We start from the raw sequence: 21,906 nt of genomic DNA, 5'->3' as shown, positions 1-21,906 counted from the left end.
AGTTTGCACATTCGTGCCATGTCTGTGTGGGTTTCCTCCGGGTGCTCTGGTTTCCTCCCCCAGTCTAAATGACGTGCTGGTTAGGTACATTGGCCCTGCTAAATTCTCCCTCGGTGTACATGAGCAGGTGCCAGAGTGTGGCGACCTGGGGATTTTCACAGTAACTTCATTGTAGTGTTAATGTAAGCCTACTTGTAACACGAATAAATAAATTTCTCTCTTTAAAAAACGCCCATCCTAAGTTTAGTGTGGAAAATCAGTATGCTTACGAGATGCTGGATCTTGCAGCCTTCCAATCCCCTCTGTGGTTTACTGCTTTGGATGGTGAGTTATATAGTCATAGAGGTTTACAGCATGGAAACAGGCCCCTCAGCCCAATTTGTCCATGGCGTCCTTTTTTTTTAAACCCCTAAGCTAGTCCCATTTGCCCGTGTTTGGCCCATATCCCTCTATACCCATCTTACCTTTGTTACCGTCTAAATGCTTTTTAAAAGACAAAATTGTACCCACCTCTACTACTACCTCTGACAGCTTGTTCCAGATACTCACCACCCTGTATGAAAAAATTGTCCCTCTGGACCCTTTTGTATCTCTCCCCTCTCACCTTAAACCTATGTCCTCTAGTTTTAGACTCCCCTACCTTTGGGAAAAGGTATTGACTATCTAGCTGATCTGCATCCCTCATTATTTTATAGACCTCTATAAGATCACCCCTCAGTCTCCTATGCTCCAGAGAAAAAGTTCCAGTTTATCCAACCTCTCCTTATAACTCAAACCATCAAGTCCTGGTAGCATCCTGGTGAATTTTTTCTGCACTCTTTCTAGTTTAATAATATCCTTTCTATAATACGGCCTACCATTAACTGAGTAAGTCCTGCCCTGGTTCAATCTATCAAAATGCATCACCTCACATTTATTTAAATTAAACTTCATCTGCCATTTGTCAGCCCACTAGCCCAATTGATCAAGATCCCACTGCAATCCTAGATTACCTTCACTATGACACCATCTTGGTGTTTTCTGCAAATTTACTAACCATGCCTCCTATATTCCCATCCAAATCATTAATACAAATGACAAATAACAATGGACCCAGCACTGATCCTGAGGTACACCACTGGCCTCCCATTTGAAAAACAATCCTCTGCAACCACTCTCTGGCTTCTGTCATCAAACAAATTTTGCATCCATTTAGCAACCTCACCCTGGACCCTGTGAGATCGAACCTGATGCAAAAACCTACCCTGCGGTACCTTCTCAAAGGTCTTGCTAAAGTCCATGTAGACAACGTCAACTGCACTGCCCTCATCTACCTTCTTGGTTACCCCTTCAAAGAAACTCAATCAAGTTTGTCAGACATGATTTTCCAGACAAAGCCATGCATCAGTCCTTGTGTCTCTAAATGCCTGTAGATCCTGTCTCTCAAAATATCTAACTATTTACCCACTACAGATGTGAGGCTCACTGGCCTGTAGTTCCCAGGCTTTTCCCTGCAGCCCTTTTTAACCAAAGGCACAACAATTCCACCCTTCAATCTTCAGGCACCTCACCTGTGACAAGAGTTGAAAATACTGAGGCCTTCCAGCCCTGGAACTTCCAGTGCACTTCGAGAGACATAGGCACTCCTTGCCTCTAAATACTAGGAAGTTAGCCACTGTGGGCCAAACTTTGAGAGCTTTTCGAAAGCCAGGGAGCCTGATTGAGACCAGCAGAGGCTGATTGACAAGTCTCTGCTGCTGGAGAACCGCACATGCACAATAGCACCCTCCACTGCTCTCAGCTAGCATTCAGGCAACTTAAATCCCTCTGCCTTCCCCCTACAGGCAAGGAACGATTTCTGCTGATTTTTCATACACCAAGCGCATTACATAGCAGCTTTGAACGCGCCCAAAAGCCGGATCTGAAACTCTCCTGTTTTCCCACCCATAGAACAGTACAGCACAGTACAGGCCCTTCGGCCCTCAATGTTGTACCAAGCTACGTCCAATCCCAAGATCAAACTATCCCACTCCCATTCTAGACTTTGAATTACTTTGGTGAGATCGATCCCTACAGAAATGAAATTTCAGTATCTCAACTTCCAATGTGAAGAATTAATTGCAATTAACTGAAGCATTCTTACTGGTAAACAATGAGTTAATGAACATCATGATTCTCACAGCCTATTATTTGCCTTATCCAATAATTCTCTGTTTTTAAACCAATAAATGGAGCACAAAGCAAGAATCCATTAACAGGAATAAAAGTGTTGCATTTTATTATAAGTGGCAATCTGATAGTTTTGCGGACACCATAGAATCACAGAATCCCTACAGGAGATGGCCATTTGGCCCAGAGAGTCTACACCAATCACAATCCCACCCAGGCCCTATTCCCATAACCTCTCAAATCTACTCTGCTAACCCCCCTGACACTAGGGTTAATTTAGCATGGCCAGTCAATCGAATCCACACATCTTTGGACTGTGGGAGCAAAACCAGAGCACTTGGAGGAAACCCATGCAGACAAACTCCACACAGACAGTAGCTGGAATTGAACCTGTGACCCTGGCGCTGTGAGGCAACATTGCTAACCTATGTGCCACTATATCGACCTTAAATTTACCAGACAATACAACAGTCACAGTGACACTAAATTTCTTTGTTATTTTGTTACAGAAAGTAGTTTGTAAAAGCACATTGCTGTTAAGGCAATATCCAACAACAAAATAAGCCTTTGACTTTACGTCTCCTCCAGCCATTCCTGAGGAACAAACTCATGCCTTTTCACATTGCGGCTTGTCTTCCTAAATCTTTCCTAACCAGTCTTTACACTCCACAAATCACAACAGATTCCAAAACCTGGACTGTACCCTGAACCACACAACGTGCCACGTTCATGGCACTCTTCCCATGTCAAGCTCCACTGATCCACTGCACCTTTGGTGAACAAAGATTAGAATGCTAGTCTTCATTTTCCCACTATACCTCAGTACTAACCCCGTTTGCATAAAAACAGTTTCTGCTCTTCCAACCCCTTTGCTGCTGGGCCAGCATCGGCTAACATACCCTCACCTGTTGAATCATACTACAGTTTGCACTTGCTCCCCGTAATCTTTACTCACGCTCATCGCAAAAATTAATTCATTTTGGTGAGCACCTTCTCCATGTGGACTCAGATTTAAACCCGTGCTTTTAATATATATCTTAAAAAGAGTGTTGTTGAAATTGTCCAGACCAGGAGACTGAACTAATTAGAAAACCAAATAGAACTTCAATGTAACATCATTAAGATGGAACTAATGGGTAAGAAGAGGCAGATGGAATTCACGATCTATATAAATGTGAGGCAATGAATTTTGACAACAACATTCTCTGACTATATGGACAGCATGATGGTTAGTGCCTGCTGCCTCATAGCGCCAGGGACCCAGGTTCAATTCCGACTTTGGATCACTGTCTGCATGGAGTTGGCACATTCTCATGTCTGCGAGGGTTTCCTCCCACACTCCAAAGATGTGCGGGTTAGGGGGATTAGCTATGCTAAGTTGTTCCCTTAGTATCCCAAGATGTTAAGGTTAGATGGGATTAGCTGTGGTAAATGCAGGAATAGGGCAGGGGAGAGGGCCTGGGTAAGATACTGTTTCAGAGAGTCAGTGTAGACCTGGTGGGCTGAATGGCGTCTTCTGCACTGTACGGATTCTGTGGTTTACACCAGAAATAAGTTCAGGACAATGGCAGAGTGGCACGATTTGGGAATACAGTTTTATGGGGTATGGAAAACAGGCCGGGGGCATTGGCCTTGTGTTGGCCCTGGGTGGAAGTTAGCTAGCCAGCCTTGTTCTGACTGTGCTGGGATAGAGATGTGTTTACAAACTGTTCCAATTAGTTTACTACTACTGATCTGGTGATCTATTATTAGTCTCAATAGCAAACCTCAAACATAATAGGTGAGCAGTAGAAAAGCTAAGTGGGAATGAGCCAGTGCAAAACTGTAGACCGACATTAGCTAGAACAGGATTTTCAAGTTGCTGTCACAGATTTCCTAGGGGCCTACTTGGATAAAGAAAGACTTTTGAAAAATCTGGGAGTGGGGGGAGTTTGTTTGTTCTTGTGGATATAAGGCACTTTCAATTTGAGTTTCAGGCCTCGTAGTTATTGATCTGTTGGGCTGCAGATCCCTAATGGGGTGATATCACAGAATACTGCAATACAGAAGAGAACTTTCAGCACAAAGAGTCTGAGCCGACACATGAAAGATGCTGACCCGCTGATCTAATCCTCCTTGCCAACACTTGGCCCATAGCCTTGAATATGATGGCATTGTGGTGTTATGATAAAAGTGTTTAAATCATGCAGTAGTGGACAAGTTAGAGACTGTTTAGAGATTGAGGAATGTAAAATGAAGGGTAAAAAATGCAAACTGTAACAGGGGACAGGAGAAATCTATCTCAACATTCATTCCAAGTGTCAGTAATTGAGACATTATCAATATTCAAGATTACAATGAATAATGAAAAGATAAGTTGGAGGGATATGGGAACAAGTTGGTAAAAGATGATTAGAAATATTTATTTAAATGCCACAAAGAATGCTGATGGCGAGATTAATTTCAACGCAGGTTAGTTTGGTCAAATGTCCTTTCTCTGCGCTTAACTTCTTTGTATTTTAATGTAATGCATGTCACACAGGGAAAAGGTTCTCCCTCAAAATAAACTTAGTGATGAATAGCACTTATGGTATCATATTCATTTCAAAGTAACCTTGCCAGGCAGCTTTTTTTTAAAAAAGCTAAGCTATTTAACAGGATTATTCATGACTCGACTTAATTACAGAGGCAAGAAGAATTGATATGTAGGAAAACATCCAAAATTATCGTAGGAGTCTAAAAATAGTTCACAAACAATTAATCACAACTCAGGAGCCACACTTTGAATTCTTGTTATAGAAATTAAAAGAAATGGCTCTTGGGAAGAAATAAGCAATATTGTTGCTCAACAAGTACAAGATATCTTATAATCTTCGTATATTTTCACTTGCAGAGTTACAATACAATACGGGAATCACAGCAAGACAAAGAACTAACATGTGAAATGATCTGGGATTTAATACCCACAGAGGGAATAACTCAACGCACACTCATAGGCGGGAGTCACTTGCTCGAGTGAGTTGAAATTCCAGCCCGAGGTCCATGGAGATTTCCGTTGTCTGCCCCTCGCCAGCTCCAATTCCAATTCTGTAGCGAGCGAGGCAGAGGAATTCCAGCGCTGGTATCAACATTCAAACTCACTCAAACAACGCCAGAAGTAGTCCAAGTGCCAAAGAGGCTCAAGTGCCTCTAAATGACATTTAAGTTGTCCGAATGAAATTTGAGATGGGTAAGTCGCAGAGGCCTGAAGTGATACACAGAATGATCCTTAAGGAACTAAAGGAGAGAATTGTGGAACTCTTGTTGGTGTAAATTTTACAGAAATAAAGAATGAAGAATAAAGAACAGTATGGCACAGGAACAGACCCTTCAGCCCACCAAGCATGCACTGACACATGACTCCTTTCTAAACGAAAGACCATTTGCCTCTGCGCAAACCATAACCCCCTACTCCCTGCCGATTCACGTATCTGTGCTTAATGCCTCTTAAATATTGCTGTTGTGTCTGCTTCTACCCCCTCCTCTGGCACCACATTCCAGGCACTTACTACCCTCTGTGTAAAACACTTGCCTCTCACAGCTCCTTTACACTTTTTCACCAATGCCTTATATAACCTTACCATAACATTCCAACTTTTATACTCGATACTCCGATTTATAAAGGCCAATGTACCAAGAGCACTCTTTACGACCCTATCCACCTGTGATGTCACTTTTAAGGAATTCAGTGAGTATGACTGAGTATGAGTGATTCAGTGACTATGGCTGAGTATGAGTAATTCAGTGAGTATGACTGTCTCAGGCTATTTCTTGAACAGTCAATTTTGACTCAAATCTCCACATTTCAGTGAGGAGGACTTTGCAAGGCCACCTTGGCTCAGTGTTTCTTTGTTGTTTCTAGTGCTTAGATCATTGCTGGGTAGGCTGTCCCTTTTTATTCTTATTCAATATGAGGTGACCCTTTTCTTGAGGCTTGCCTATCCTACTGAGGCCCATTTGATTGGCAGCTCCTGGAAGTTATATAGAGATTAGCTTTCGTTATTGTGGAGCTGTGGATTTAGATGTTTCTTTTTCTAAATTATAAGTTTTATAACTACTGGAGATAATTTAAGTGCATCAATGGGCTTCTAATGTTGAGGTTTTTTTATATATAATGAAATCTGTAAAATAAAACTATTTTATTTCATCTCAATACGGCTACTGTGGTCTGCCCATGGTGGATACAGAGATAGTTATGGAAGGAATATGGGAAATGGATGGAGTAAGGTTGATGAGGTTATCATGAATTGGCACTATGTTGGCACAGGGGGCTACACGTCGGTGATGGGTAGAGCCCCATAGATTGGCATGGAGGCTGCCACTGTGGCTGCCTCCTAACCATTTCCAGTGTCCTGATACACCCACCCACCCCAGGAACAAAAATATAACCATTTGAGGTTATTTCTCATGAGGTGGATGCACAAAGCTTGGAATCTCTCCAACTCTGTGCATGATCCTTAGGAGAAAAGATTGGGGCTTTGGTGTTTATTTGTCCCTTAACTAAAACTTAAAGAGAGATTTGAAAAAAAAATTCATTTAAGAGATGTGACTAGGTCAGCATTTATTTCCCATCCCTAATTGCCCTCAAGAATGTGGTGGTGAGCTGTCTTCTTGACCCGTTGCTGTCTACATGGTGTAGATCCACCCACCACGCTGTTAGGGAGGGATGTCCCAGAGGGAGAGTTCAAAGGTGTGTGGGCTAGGTTGATTGGCTATTGACGTAATGCCAGGGGGCTCAGCAGGGCAAATATGTGGGGTTACGAGAATAGGGCCTGGGTGGGATTATAGACGGTGCAGACTCAATGGGCCAAATGGCCTCCTTCTGCACTGAAGGGATTCTATGAGTTCCAGTGTTACGACCCATCAATAGTAAAGGAATAGCGGCATATTTCCAAGCCATTATTCTGTCCTTATTTATTGCTGTTTGTGTGATGCTGCCATGTGCAAATTGGAGGTTGCATTGCCAAGATTGCAAGTGTCAACATTTCATTGAAGTCCTGGAAATGCTGTTAAAAAACACAGGCCTTTCCATCTATTTTCTCTTGGTACATGAAGAGTTATCCAGACAGGTGGTGTTCATGGATATATGTGGGGGTGTGTGACCAAAGCTTGGAAAGTTCCATTGGCCAGCATCTTGGTGAGTGTAACACCATGACAACAAAACAGATGAAAAGCTGTTTGAGTCAAGTTTGTGTGTTAGCTGGTGATTTAAAACAAAATCTATTTATATTTTGTGATCGATTTTATTTTTTAGGATATACAACCGGGAACTAGTAGTGACAGTCTGATAGATTTGACTCAAGTATGCAGCAATTATTGTTTGATAAATGTGTATGTCTTCCATTGCTGCAGTACATTTTTGTCCCAATCGCTGAAAAGATTTGAAATTATGACAGGCATAGCAAAGTAGGAGCAAGACAGATGGAAAAGTAATGACTCTTTTACACCTTCACTAAAAATAAAGAGAAGTTTCCATGGTTTTCTCGCAAATACACTCCTCAAGTCATAACAGTTCTAGAATATATTACAATTCTGTGGCAAATCCCAACAGCTCAGCACAAGGCAATGGCACTTCCTCCGTAGCAGAAAGGCGAGAATTTTATTGCGTACTCACTGGGTTAACGTTACAGGAAAATAAACCAACCTTGGTGGGAGAAAATGATAGCAAATTATCTTTCCAGTAATGGAGAGATTGCTTTTACAAATAATGAGATGTCCAGTCCATCCAATTAAACCAGTTTTATATTCAACACCTTTATTGCAATTTTCTTAATGTACTCCGTGTAGAATTTTATTGGCAAAAGACATATTATGTAGTGGGGAACATTTTCAATATGAATCTTAAGCAAAATGAACAATCTACTTTTGACCTGAATATAATAAGGCATTTTTTTTAATTACAAGAGTTACATTAAGAAGGATGGGTTGCATCTAAATTGGAAAGCCATAAATATTCTGGCCGGGAGGTTTCCTAGTGTCACATGGAAGGATTTCAACTAGTTTGGTGGTGGGGGGGTAGTGGGAACCAAAGCAAAGGTGAATTAACTGAAGGGGAACTAGAGAGTAGGGCTAGTAAGACTCAGAGGAAGAGCAGGCAGGGTGGGGCTGCTAATCACAGAGACTGAAGTGCATTTGTTTCAATGCAAGAAGTGTAACAGGTAAGGCAGATGGACTTGGAGCTTGGATTAGTACTTGGAACTATGATGTTGTTGCTATTACATTGGTTAAGGGAAAGGCAGGATTTGCCATTTAATGTTCCAGGATACAGATATTTCAGGCAGGATACAGGAGGATGTAAAAGGGATGGGGATTTGCACTATTGGTTAAGGAGAATATCACATCTGTACTGTGGGGGGACATCTCGGAGGGCTCATACAGCACGGCAATATGGGTAGAACTCAGGAATAAGAAGGGTGTAGTCACAATGTTGAGGGTTTACTATAGGCCTCCCAACAGCCAAAGGGAGATAAAGGAACAGATATGTAGGCAGATTTTGGCAAGATGTAAAAGTAACAGGGTTGTTGTGATGGGAAATTTTAACTTCCCCTAATTGACTGGGACTCACTTAGTGCTAAGGGCGTGGATGGGGCAGAGTTCGTAAGGAGCATCCAGGAGGGCTTCCAAAAACTGTATGTAGATAGTCCAAATAGGGACGGGGCCATAATGGATCTGGTATTGGGGAATGAGCCTGGGCCATTTGATCGATGTTTCAGTAAGGGAGCAATTCGGGAACAGTGAGCACAATTCAGTAAGTTTTAAGGTACTGATGGATAAGGATCAGTGGAGTCCTGCAGTGAAGGTGTTAAATTAGGGGAAGGCTAATTATAACAATATTAGGCAGGAACTGAAGAATGTAGATTGGGGGCAGATGTTTGAGGGCAAATCAACATCTGGCATGTGGGAGGCTTTCAAGTGCAACTCGGTAGGAATTCAGGACTGGCACAGTTATGTAAGCATGAAGGATAATATGGCAAGTTTCAGGAATCTTGGATAACGAGACACTTATGAGCCTAGTTAAAGAGAAAAAGGAAGCATTTGTCAAGGCTAGGAGGCTAGGAACACACAAAGTAAATGTGAAAAACAAGGAAAATAGAAAAAAATCTTAAGAAAGGGCTAAAATGGATAATGAAAAAAGTCATTGGCCAGCAGGATTAAGGAAAATTCCAAGGCTTTTTACACAAGTATAAGGAGCAACAGGGTAGCCAGGGAGAGGGTTGGCCCACTCAAGGATGGGGACGGAATCTATACGTGGAACCAGAGGAAATGGATGAGGTATTAACTGAGTACTTTGCATCAGTATTCAGCAAAGAGAAGGACCTGGATGATGAGTCTATGAAAGGATGTGTAGATAGTTTGAATCATGTGGAGATCAAAAAGTAGTATAGGGTTCTTGAGAAACATTAAGGTAGACAAGTCTCCAGGGCCTTATACACCCCAGAATACAGAGAGGCAAGGGAAGAAATTGCTGGGGCCTTGAGAGAAGTCTTTAGTATTGTCACTGGCTACAGAGGAGGTACAGTAAGAAGTCTCACAACAGGTTTATCTGGCAGCACAAGCTTTTGGAACCTCACTCCAGCAGGTAAGTGAGGTGTTGTGTTCACAAACCAGGCATAGACAGACACAAAATTTATAAGATAATGGTTTACAGGTAATCAAATCTTAAAGGTACAGACAATGTGAATGGAGAGAGGGTTAAGCACAAGTTAAAGAGATGTGTATTGTTTCCAGAAGGACAGTTAGTAGATTTTGCAAGCATAGGCGAGTCGTGGGGGTTACAGATAGTGTGACATGAACCCAAGATCCTGGTTGAGGCCGTCCTCATGAGTGCAGAACTTGGCTATCAGTCTCTGCTCAGTGCAGAGACTATCTTATATATACACACACATCTTATACTGACTATATATCTCTTATGTCCCTAAGATATAAAAGAAATCATAAACTTCGTAAATCAATTTTATTTTTAAAATATTTTAAAATAATGAACTTTTCCGAACCAAAATGTGGCTATCACAAGTCACCTGATATCTGGAATTGTAAATTGACCACAAAGGTATTAAATGGATTACACTGGAGACATGCCCTGACATATGTCTAACATGTGGGATAGTTAAGAACAAAATATTAAAAGGAAATGGATATCATTTGCACCTTTATAAGTTTACCCCTCTCTAGTGGTGTACCAAGACAATAACCAGCTGGAACATCTTGGTGAGAGGGGCCCTCTACAAGTTAACTTTCTGGACTCAGGCAATTGCATGAACTGATATCCACTCCTGTGGTTCTTTTTATTGTTAAGTTATTCAGAGTTGTAAAGCCCCTCTTTTATGTGTGTATGTGTGCGTGCGTGCGTGGTTACAATCATCTCCCTGCCCGGGTCTGAATGTGTGAATAAACTAAATTTCAAATTTAATTCTGAGAGCTTGTGTGAATTAAATAAGAATTGACGACACAAAGTATTTTTGGAATAAGAATCACAGCTTATATTTAAAACCAAAAACACCTCTGACAGATGACAAGAGAATAAAAGAGTTCAATTTTGCCCCTCTCACCTGTCCATCACAGTACATTAAGCCCAAATTGAGTGAAGGAGGCCTCTACGATGCCTTCTTCCTCTTCCACACAAAAAAAATATTTAAATACCTCAGTCTAAAATTCCTCTGAGATCCAAATGCCCCATTCCTCCATTTACCACCATTTTACTATTTAGACAGCTATAGAAAATTGCTTAATATCCTTTTACATTAGCTCCTCCTGTCTTTACTTCTCTTATTTGGATTTTTTCACTTTGCCTCTGAACCTTCTGTATGGAGTCTAGTTCTCAATTGTGTTATCTAACTGACTCACACCATATATACCCTTTTTCTGTTTTATCTATTCAATATTCTATAAATTATTGAATTTATGGCCTCGTTCATCCCAAAACCATAAATTACATCCAACTAACAGAACTTTCCTTCGTCAACCACTCACCCGCTCTAATTCCCATGGTGAGCTGGATGGTAAAATTCCGGCCATTATATCTTTTCTCTACAGGGAGATCTGAACTTCTTCATGTCACATTTCCCCACGTAAGAATGTATCTCTGACTGTACACAAACTATCACCTCTTTAGAAGTATTGTTTTGCTACAGATTTACTGGCCAGTCTTTGACTCCATTTGATCCAGACCAGATCCATTCTCACCTTATTGAAGCTGGCCTTCCCTGAATTAACTATTTTTACTCTGGATGGATCTTTGCCAAATTGCTACAATGCGAGGTATCACAAAGAGGAAGCCTTGAAAGAAGTGATTTGTCAAAGGAAAGATAAAACTATGTAAAGCAAGCTCAATACAGATACAGGTCGAGCTCCACTCACACTGAATGTTCCCTCCTACCAGGACGCACACCCTAACAACTGATAGGTGCCAGCTTACGAACTTCCTCCTGATAGATCCCAGGAGTGTCAGGTGACCAACAAACATCCGCCTCTTAAAGGAGCCACGCTACCACACCAACCTAAATGTTCTGCTATTTTGATCACTATCCATAAAAGTTCATTTTCACAAACTTGATGCATTTGGTCCCCCCTCATTCCCCTGAACCAGATCCAGCAGCATCTCCTTCCTTGGACTGGAAACAGGCTGATTAGAAAATTCTCCTGAACACACTCTTAGAAACCTTTGTCCCCCTTTACCTTACATCGTCACCATTTCAGTCTGCATTCGGAGAAAATTCACCATCATAACTGCACTATAATTCTTACACCTCTTTGCAACCGTATTCCTCTGCATAGTCACGGTATGTCTACGTGAGTGGGTGGGGGTCCGGCAGATGGAGTACAATGTTGGACAATGTGAGATCATCCATTTTGGTAAGAATAACAGCAAAATGGACTATTATTTAAATGGTAAAAAATTGCAGCATGCTGCTGTGCAGAGGGACCTGGGTGTCCTTGTGCAGGAATCTCAAGGAGTTGGTTTGCAGGTGCAGCAGGTAATTAAGAAGGCAAATGGAATTTTGTCCTTCATTGCTAGAGGGATGGAGTTTAAAAACTAAGACTTAATGTTGCATCTGTATAAAGTGCTGGTGAGGCCACACCTGGAGTACTGTGTACAGTTTTGGTCTCCCTACTTGAGAAAGGATATACTGGCACTGGAGGGGGTGCAGAGGAGATTCACTAGGTTGATTCCGGAGTTGAGAGGGTTGGCTTATGAGGAGAGACTGAGTAGACTGGGGCAGTACTCATTGGAATTCAGAAGAACTATGGTTCTATAATCTTACAGAAACATACAAGATTATGAAAGAATAGATAAGATAGAAGCAGGGAAGTTGTTTCCACTGGTGGGTGAAACTAGAACTGGAAGGCACAGCCTCAAAATAAGGGGAAGCAGATTTAGGGCTGAGTTGAGGAGGAACTTCTTCATACAAAGGGTTGTGAATCTGTGGAATTCCCAGCCCAGTGAAGCAGTTAAGGCTACCTCACTGAATGTTTTTAAGGCAAGGATAGATAAATTTTTGAACAGTAAAGGAATTAAGGGTTATGGTGAGTGGGTGGGAAAGTGGAGCTGAGTCCACAAAAAGATCGAGCAGGCTTGAGAGGCCAGATGGCCTACTCCTGCTCCTAGTTCTTATGTTCTTACGTATCTTTCCCACTAGTTGGTGTCCACTTAATATACTCAGTAGTATATAACATGACTATTTGATAAATAAACGAATTAAACAACAGAGCAAAATCCTACCTTCTTCAGTAGTATTCAATATATGTAGATCACAGTTTGCCTTTTCTGCAATAAGGAGGTATATCTGTTCTTCTTTGGTGATAACACCATTAACCTGGAAAGAATGCAATTAATTTAAGAATTAATTTGTTTCACATGAAACTTCCAAACAATATGAAAATGATCCTGGGAATGAATTAGAAGGCTTCATTGTTTTGAGGCTTCTTACAAAAATGGGACAATTAGTTGTGAACTCTCTTGACTCATGACATTAGAATTACTTTTCTGGTTGTGTTGAAAGGCCAGTGGACATTTTATTGTAAAGTAAAATTGTATCATACGTTAGGGTCCTGGACCAGAACCCGAAGGTATATTATGAAGTCAGACTAGATCCCAACAATTCTTCTATTTTGGCAAGAATGTGAGGAAAGGGTACTTTCACTTCAGGAGCAATTCCAGTGACAAGTTAGGGATCTTTTATCAAACCAAGCTTCATTCACAATACAATTTAAGTATAACTCTGACAAAATGAAGCAGATTAAGTCTTAACAGTTGAACGATCTTTAAACATGAAAAATAACTCCAATTTCTAACATCATTATTTCAATACCAAATATGCAACTTTCCTCTTAAAGACTTACATTCCACTGTAAATGCAGTTAGCAATTATAAACATACTTGCTACAATGAGTGTAGACAGTCTTGAAGTTTTCAGAGAAATGGAGCGCTTTCAGAAGCCTACAAGAATCAGAACTTCAACCAGAACAGCTAAATTCCAAGTCCTTTCTGCAAAAACCTGTTTCTTTCTTCTACAGATCCAGGGCTACGCATAAACCACATCACATGATGTTGTTAATCATTCTTATTTGAAATCGCAAAGGGACTTAAAATAAACAAAAGTCCTTTAATTCTACTTGACAATAACCACATGCAAGGTTGAAATGAGTAATTGTTCTGTTCTCCCAGCGAGCGGTCCCAGGTTCAACTTTTGGATTGTTGTTGTTTCCCGTGGCCAAGTTTTGTTCATGAGGCAGTACTGCCTCACAGCGCCAGGGACCTGGGTTCAATTCCTAGCTTGGGTCACTGTCTGTGTGTAGTTTGCATGTTCTCTGTGTCTGCGTGGGTTTCCTCCAGGTGCTCTGGTTTCTTCCCACAGTCCGAAGATGTGTGAGTTAGGCTGATTGGCCATAACAAATTGACCCTAGTTTGAGGGGGATTAGCAGGGTAAATATGTGGGGTTACAGGGATTTGGTGAGATTGTTGTCAATGCAGGCTCGATGGGCTGAATGGCCTCCTTCTGTACTATAAGGATTCTATGATCACACATATTACTAGCAGATGATCCAAAGTTATGTCAATACTTTGAGCATAAAGATTATGATTAAAGTCTGATTTCTTAGCCCAAAATTGAATGTTAAATTGTATGTGAAGTTATGGTTCCTTGACAGTGCACTGGAAGATAGAACTTTAAATATGTATTGAAATCATTGTTCAGCTAATATATCCTCTTCTTTTAAGCTTACAAATGGAAAGATCTTTTCGAGAAACAAGTGGGATTTTTCATTAGTGTGTATTCATCAATGCCATATGTCTTTCCAATTTACATCTCCCCTGAGGACTAAGAAATTAGTCAGGAAATGCAGATTATTTAATTAGACAGCGTAATGGATAATGTTTTTCTTTCATTAGCATTTTGGCACATCTCACTTCACTCCATTATGTGTTAAGTCATTTTAAGATGTTGTTCCTAATGGGTTAGTAATACAGAATGTCATGGGTTAGGGTCACTTATTGACTTTCTAACGTTTCAGTCCAAAATTGAGAGAATCACAGCGGCAGCATCCCTGAAGTTCTAAACAAGACTGGAAACGCAACATTTGGGGGGTCACAGTTAATCTCTTCCTAACTAAGTAAAAGTAACCACTTTTTTTTTTTAAAGCTCTTGCCAGTTATCTCTTTTCTGCTGAAGCCATTAACATGTATATTTTGCACATGTAAAGCCAACATTTATGGTGCTTTCCTAATTGTACTTGAGAAGGTGGTGGTGGTGGTGAGCTGCTGTCTTCACCCCCACACTCTACATGGTGTAGATATAAGAACACGGTCGCAGCCCAGGACATTGACCCAACTTTGCAATAATCAGAACACAGAAGAATCTGCGGTATAAAAACTGAGAATCCTGAAAATTTCAGGGGGGACTGGGTGGGGATTTTGCACCCACACTAGCCATGAGCAGAAACAGAGTCACGAGCCCAAAATATCACAAGAGTGGGAAAGTGAGATACTCACTGCTGAGATAACAAGCTTCCTTTCCAGTAACAGTAGGCCCTCATTTAATACATTTGCGCATAATTAAAACACTCCCCCACCACATACGCCCGCTGGGTAAGGAAGTCCCTCTCAGTAAGGACCTGATGTCAGCAAGATTTACAACAGCTATTGAAAAATAAATGGAAAGCAGTCGCGGAGAACCCAGAAAGATTAAGGAAAATCCCAAGGATTTTTATACATATATAAAGAGCAAGAGGGTAGCCAGGGAGAGGGTTGGCCCACTCAGGGACAAGGGAGGGAATCTATGTGTGGAGCCAGAGGAAATGGGCGAGGAAACGAGTACTTTACATCAGTATTCACCAAAAAGAAAGTGGATGAGGAGTCTGGGAAAGGAAATACAGATAATTTGAGTCATGTTGAGATCAGAAAGGAGGTATTGGGGTTCTTGAGAAACTGAAAGTAGACAAGTCCCCAGAGCCTGACGGGATATACCCCAGAATTCCCTAAAGGCGAGGGAGGAAACTGCTGGGGCCTTGAGAGAAGTCTTTGTATCCTCACTGGCTACAGTGGAGATCCCAGAGGATTGGAGAATAGCCAATGTTGTTCTTTTGTTTAAGAAGGATAGCAAGAATAATCCAGGTAATTAAAGGCCGGTGAGCCTTACGTCAGAGGTAGGAAAATTATTGGAGAGGATTCTTCAAGACTGGATTTATTCCCACTTGGAAATAAGGGGACGTATTAGTGAGAGGCAACATGGTTTTGTGAAGGAGAGGTCCTGTCTCATGAACTTGATCAAGTTTTTCGAGGAAGTGACGAAGATGATTGAGCATAGGGCAGTGGATGTTGTCTACATGGACTTTAGTAAGGCTTTTGACAAGCCCCTCACAGCAGACTGATGCAGAAGGTGAAGTCGCAAGGGATCAGAGGTGAGCTGGCAAGGTGGATACAAAACTGGCTCAGTCAAAGACAACAGAGGGTAACAGTGGAAGGGTGCGAATGGAGGGCTGTGACAAGTGGAGTTCCTCAGGGATCAGTGCTGGGATCTTTGCTGTTTGTAATATATACACACACACAATGATTTAGAGGAAAACGTAACTGGATTGATTAGTAAGTTTGCGGATGACTCAAAGGTTGGTGGATTTGTGGATAGCGATGCAGACCATCAGAGGATACAGATCAGTTGGAGACTTGGGTGGAGAGATGACAGATGGAGTTTAATCCGGAGAAATGTGAGGTAATGCATTTTGGAAGGTCTAATATGGATAGGAAATATACAGTAAATGGCAGAACCCTGAAGAGTATTGATAGGCAGAGGGATCTGGGTGTACAGGTACACAGGTCACTGGAAGTGGCAATGCAGATACAGAAGGTAATCAAGGCGGCATACGGCATGCTTATCTTCATCGACCAGTTTAAAAATTGGCAAGTCATGTTGCAGCTTTAGTTAGGCCACACTTGGAATATAGTGTTCAATTCTGGTCACCACACTACCAGAAGGATGTGGAGACTTTGGAGAGGGTACAGAAAAGATTTACCAGGATGTTGCCTGGTATGGATGGCATTAGCTATGAGGAGAGGTTGGAGAAACTTGGTTTGTTCTCACTGGAGCGACAGAAGGGAGACCTGATAGAAGTCTACAAGATTATGAGAGGCATGGACAGAGTGGATAGTCAGAAGCTTTTTCCCAGGGTGGAAGAGTCAATTACTAGGGGGCACAGGTTTAAGGAGAGGGTCGTGCCTGGGAAATACCCTGGCAATGCTAGAGGGCAGTGCTAAGGGAGTCTTCTGGGGAGACCCATTGGGGGAGGTGTTCCCATTTGTGTTGGGAAAGGTTGCCCATGCGGGGGGCAACATCTGGCAAACCTGACTATTGACTAAGATTGCAGTAACTCTCAATAGTGTAGCGTGGTGGGACAGTGGTTAGTACTGCTGCCTCACAGAGCCAGGGACCCAGGTTTAATTCCAACATTGGATCAATGTCTGTGTGGAGTTTGCATGTTCTCCCTGTGTCTGCAGGGGTTTCCTGTGGGTGGTCCAGTTTCCTCCCACCTTAGTCTCTGAAGATGTATGGGGGTTGGGGGATTAGCCATGGTAAATGTGTGGGCTTACAGAGATAGGGCAGGAGAGTGGGTCTGGGTCAGATACTCGGTCAGAAAGTCAGTGCAGACTCAATGGGCTGAGTGACCTCCTTCTTCACTGTAGGGATTGTATGGTTATGACATTACAGCTTCCGCTACAGAACAGAAGTCAAGCCACCCTGATCAGCGTCTATGCCCCCATAAGAACAACCCAGACGAGATGAAAGATAAGTTCTACGAAGGACTAGACACCCTACTATCAGCAGTGAGCAGTACGGACAAGCTGATCTTGGCGATTTCAATGCAAGAATAAGGTGTGACTCTGCAATCTGGCAGGGAGTCATTGGGAGGCATGGAGTGGGCAAGTGTAACGGCCTAGTCTTACTGAAGACCTGTGCAGCACACGACCTCTTCATCACCAACACAACTTTCCGTCTGCCTACCCGTAACAAGACCTCCTGGATGCAGCCCCGCACTAAGTATTGGCTTCTTAGTGGACTATGTCATTATCAGGAGAAAAGACAGGCAGGATGTCAGACTGACCAAAATCATGTGTGGTACTGACTGCTGGACAGATCACAGGCTCATTGTCTCCAAAACGAGGCTCCACACCAGACCCAAGAGGCGACCACAAGAAAGCAAGGTAATGAAAAGAATCAATGCGGCCAAGCTAAAGAACCCCAACATAGTTTCAGCACTGGCTGAAGACTTAGGAATCAAGCTTGCTGACCTACACCTCGCAGGCAGCGCTGAGGATGACTGGGAATGCTTCAGGGATGCTATCCATCCATCTGCGCTGAAGATGCTCGGACCCTCTACCTGCAAGCAGCATGATTGGTTCAATGAGAATGATGAGGAGATACAGGCTCTACTTGTTGAAAAGCACCGTCTTCATCAGACCTGTCAGAATGACCTACCTTCAGCTGCCAAGAAAAATGCTTTTACCACCGCTCGTGTAAAATAAACTGCGTAAAATGCAGGATGCCTGGCTGAGCACCAAGGCAGATGAAATACAGGGATACGCTGACAGAAATGACTTGAAATGGTTCTATGAAGCCCTCAACACTCTCTACAGACCTCAATCCCTTGGGAGCTCCCCTCTCCTGAGTACAGATGGTACAACTCTCATTACAGAGAAAGCTCAGATCCTGCAGAGATGGGCTGAACACTTTGAAGCCGTCCTCAACTGACTGTCATCTATTAACGATGAATCAATAGACAGGATTCCCCAGGTCGATATCAACAGCGCCATGGATGACCCACCGGTAGGAACCAAAGTCACAAAAACTGTCAGCCAGCTATCCAGTGGCAAAGCCCCAGAGATCTACAAAGCTGCTGGTCCTGTACTTATCGAGAAGCTCACCAAGTTGTTCCATGCCCTTTGGAATAAAAGATCCATTCCTCAGGAACTTTAAGATGCTTCCATCGTACACCTCTACAAGAAGGTGGTCAATCGGCAAGTATGCGACAACTATCAAGGAATCTTGCTGCTCTCCATCACAGGAAAACCCCTCACAAGAGTCCTACTAAATCGTCTGGTCACTCATCTGGAGCGGGGCCTACTTCCAGAGTCACAGTATGGCTTCCGCAAAGGTCACAGGACTACTGGCATGATATTTGCTGCGCGCTAACTTCAGAAGTGTCAGGAGCAGAATTGCGAGCTCTACACAACCATTGTTGACCTCGTGAAAGTCTTCGACACTAAGCTGACAAGACCTGTGGAGGATCATGTCAAAGTTTGACTGCTCCCCAAATTCATTTAGATGGTACACCAGTTCCATGATGGCCAAAGTACAAGATGGTGGAGAATCCTCTGGAGGCATTCCCTGTCACTAATGGTGTCAAACAGGGCTGTGTACTCACACCCACACTGTTGAGCATGATGTTTACTGCCATGTTGAATGGTGCCTTCCAGGACAGTGATGCTGGAATCAGCCTCATGTACAGAGTGGATGGGAAGCTTTTCAACTTGAGGAGACTTCAAGCTATTACCAAAAAGTGAAGGAGACTGTTCTGAGAGATTTCCTCTTTGCTGATGACTGCACCTTGTATACTGGCTCCGAAAGAAGTCTGACAACACCAAGTGAATGGACACCTGATGAAGAGGTTAACCTCGAAAGCTTGTGAGTTTACTATCAAATAAATCGGTTGGACTTAAACCTGGTGTTGTCAGACTTCTTACTGTGCTTACCCCAGTCCAACGCCGGCATCTCCACATCATGACTACTGGCTCAGAGCCAGAGATGCAAGTCAGTATGGACAAATTTTCCACGACTTGTGACAACTTTGGACTCACCATCAACATTAAAAAGACCGAAGTCATGCACCGTACACAGAACCCATAATCACAATCAAAGGGCAGAAACTACAGGCAGTGGACCAGTTCACTTATCTTAGCAGCACCCTCTCCCAAGCAGTGACTATTGATACAGGAGTTAACTGCAGAATAGCAAAGGCAAGTTCTGCTTTCGGTAGACTGCGCTCCACTGTATGGGAGCATCGAGGAAATCAGCCCAGCAACAAAACTGAAGGTCTACAGCACCGTGGTACTCACTACCCTCCTGTATGTCTGTGAAACGTGGACTGCGTATCAAAGGCATGCAAGACAGCTCAATCATTTCCACATGATTTGCCTTCGCAGAATATTACACATCCAATGGCAAGACAAAGTACCAGACACTGAAGTTCTCTCTAGAGCAAGTCTATCATCAGTTCACACACTGCTGATGAAAGCACAGACCCGGTGGGCAGGTCACGTCATCCGTATGTCAGACAAGCGCATACCCAAGCAGCTCCTTTTTGGGGAACTCTCTGCTGGAAGACGCTCGCATGGAGGGCAGAAGAAACGTTACAAAGACACACTCAAGGCCTCCCTGAAGTCGCTTGACATTGACACGACCACCTGGGAAACGCTGGCACAAAACCACGCTATCTGGTGCTGCCTCATGCACACAGGCTATCAAACTTATGAAGCAAGGTGTTTTGCTGAAGCACAACTTAAGCACGAGCTGCGCCAGTCCAGAGCCACCAGCGCAACAACTACACTGTCTACACAAGTCTGTCCAATATGTGCCAGGACATTCCATGCTCAAATTGGCCTGATCGGTCATCTTCGGACACATTGCATCCAGCCTCAAAATGGCCAGTGGTGTCGAGGTCCTCATCAACGATGGACGAACAACAACCAGAGAGGACGTAGAGAAGGAGGAAAGGAGAGGGTGCAGAATGTAATGTTGCAGTTATGGATAGGGTGTGGAAAGAGATCATGGTAGGTCCATTCAAAAGTCTAATGGCAGCAGGGAAGAAGCTGTACTTGAGTTGGTTGGTTCTTGATCTCATACTTTTGTAGCTTTTTCCCCCCAAAGGAAGGTGGTGAATGAAGCAACATTTCTGCAGCTACAGTACACAGGTCAATCTCAGGAGTTCTTCGACTGCTGGCTCAAGTAGAAACAGCTGATTTTAAACTCCCGCTGCTCCTTTCTTATCGGGCAAGCCTCCACTTGTTTAATAGAGAGCTCAAACCCTACGAGGCCCATGATGGAATCTATTGATGATCCTGTCATAACACTTTATACTCACCACATCACCAGAGCAGTAACTTATTGACCTTCTAATAGTGTGGAAGTGAGAAAATTAAACTTGTACAGGATATTGACTGCAATAAATAAATAGAGTGAACAATGTTGAAATAATATTTAAAAATCCTTGCCTGGGCTTCAAAGTATTCTTTAATGTCACAGTCATTTAATTTTTAAACAACCCATGTGCATGGATGGGAAGCAACATGAAAATGAAATACAAATCAAAGTTAGAAATGGAATGTATTCTGCAACATGCAAACTTTGGTCTCTACACTGTTTATTTTACACAAATGTGTCAACGCTGGAAAAACAAATGTTGGTCATTATTCAGCAGATGGTTTACATCTATTTATATCAATTCCTCACAAATACTCTAATTGCACTCTGGAAATTTTTCTTTTTTTTAAACAACTATGCCTTTGTGTCAATATAAAAACTCCCTCAAACGTTTGTACAAAACAGCCTGAAATCTGATAAAAGTGGAGCTTTGTATTTCATCAGTATATTCTCAGTTTCTGTTATTGTCAGTACTGATTATGTGTTTGTTAAAGAAACTAAAGAGAGAATACATACTCAAATGTATTCTTTTAACATTAATAAAGATTACATTACTACCAAGAAACCACCTGAGGATATCTTGTCACATTTTATAATAAACAATGAACACTACAAGTGTTACTCAATAGTTTATTTTTTTTGCTGTCAATATTCTCAGTGGCAGCTTTGCACATTGAGATTCACACTGGAGGATTAAGTACTTCAACCTTCCAGAACTGCAAACTGACTGCTGCTTTATTATCAGGGAATTCTGCTATTAAAAAAATTTCAACACTCATTTGTAAATTCATCTCTACAATGCAAAAAGAAACAATTCTATGAACCCTCTTCACAGATGCTGATTAATCTGCTGAGCACTCTGATTTTGGACCCGATTTCAAATATTTGAAGGGTTTCTTTCCTGTTTTTCCGCAGAGCAGGTTGCCACATTTGCTGGGAGTCTATGTGCACCTCGAGCTACACAGCACTTCCAAAGTTATCCATTGGATGTGAAGTACTTTGTGACATCCTAAAGATATGATTGAGTGTCATAGACACCATAAATTCTTCCTAG

General features: G+C 42.3%; 1 protein-coding gene across 1 annotated transcript in view; it reads right to left on the bottom strand.

Annotated features, from left to right (window-relative positions):
- Positions 1 to 21,906, bottom strand: part of LOC145349643 (parathyroid hormone 2 receptor-like) — a 100,744-nt gene that overhangs the window by 55,155 nt on the left and 23,683 nt on the right. Inside the window, exon 2 of the mRNA XM_080198165.1 lies at positions 12,887 to 12,980. Coding sequence (XP_080054291.1) covers positions 12,887 to 12,980 — 94 coding nt within the window. The remainder of the gene's footprint in view (positions 1 to 12,886; positions 12,981 to 21,906) is intronic.

This window comes from Carcharhinus amblyrhynchos, chromosome 11, assembly GCF_965287045.1.
Source record: "Carcharhinus amblyrhynchos chromosome 11, sCarAmb.v2.hapA, whole genome shotgun sequence".
NCBI lineage: Eukaryota > Metazoa > Chordata > Chondrichthyes > Carcharhiniformes > Carcharhinidae > Carcharhinus > Carcharhinus amblyrhynchos.
Note: the sequence above shows the minus strand (reverse complement) of the source record. Positions and strands in the feature narration are given on the sequence as shown.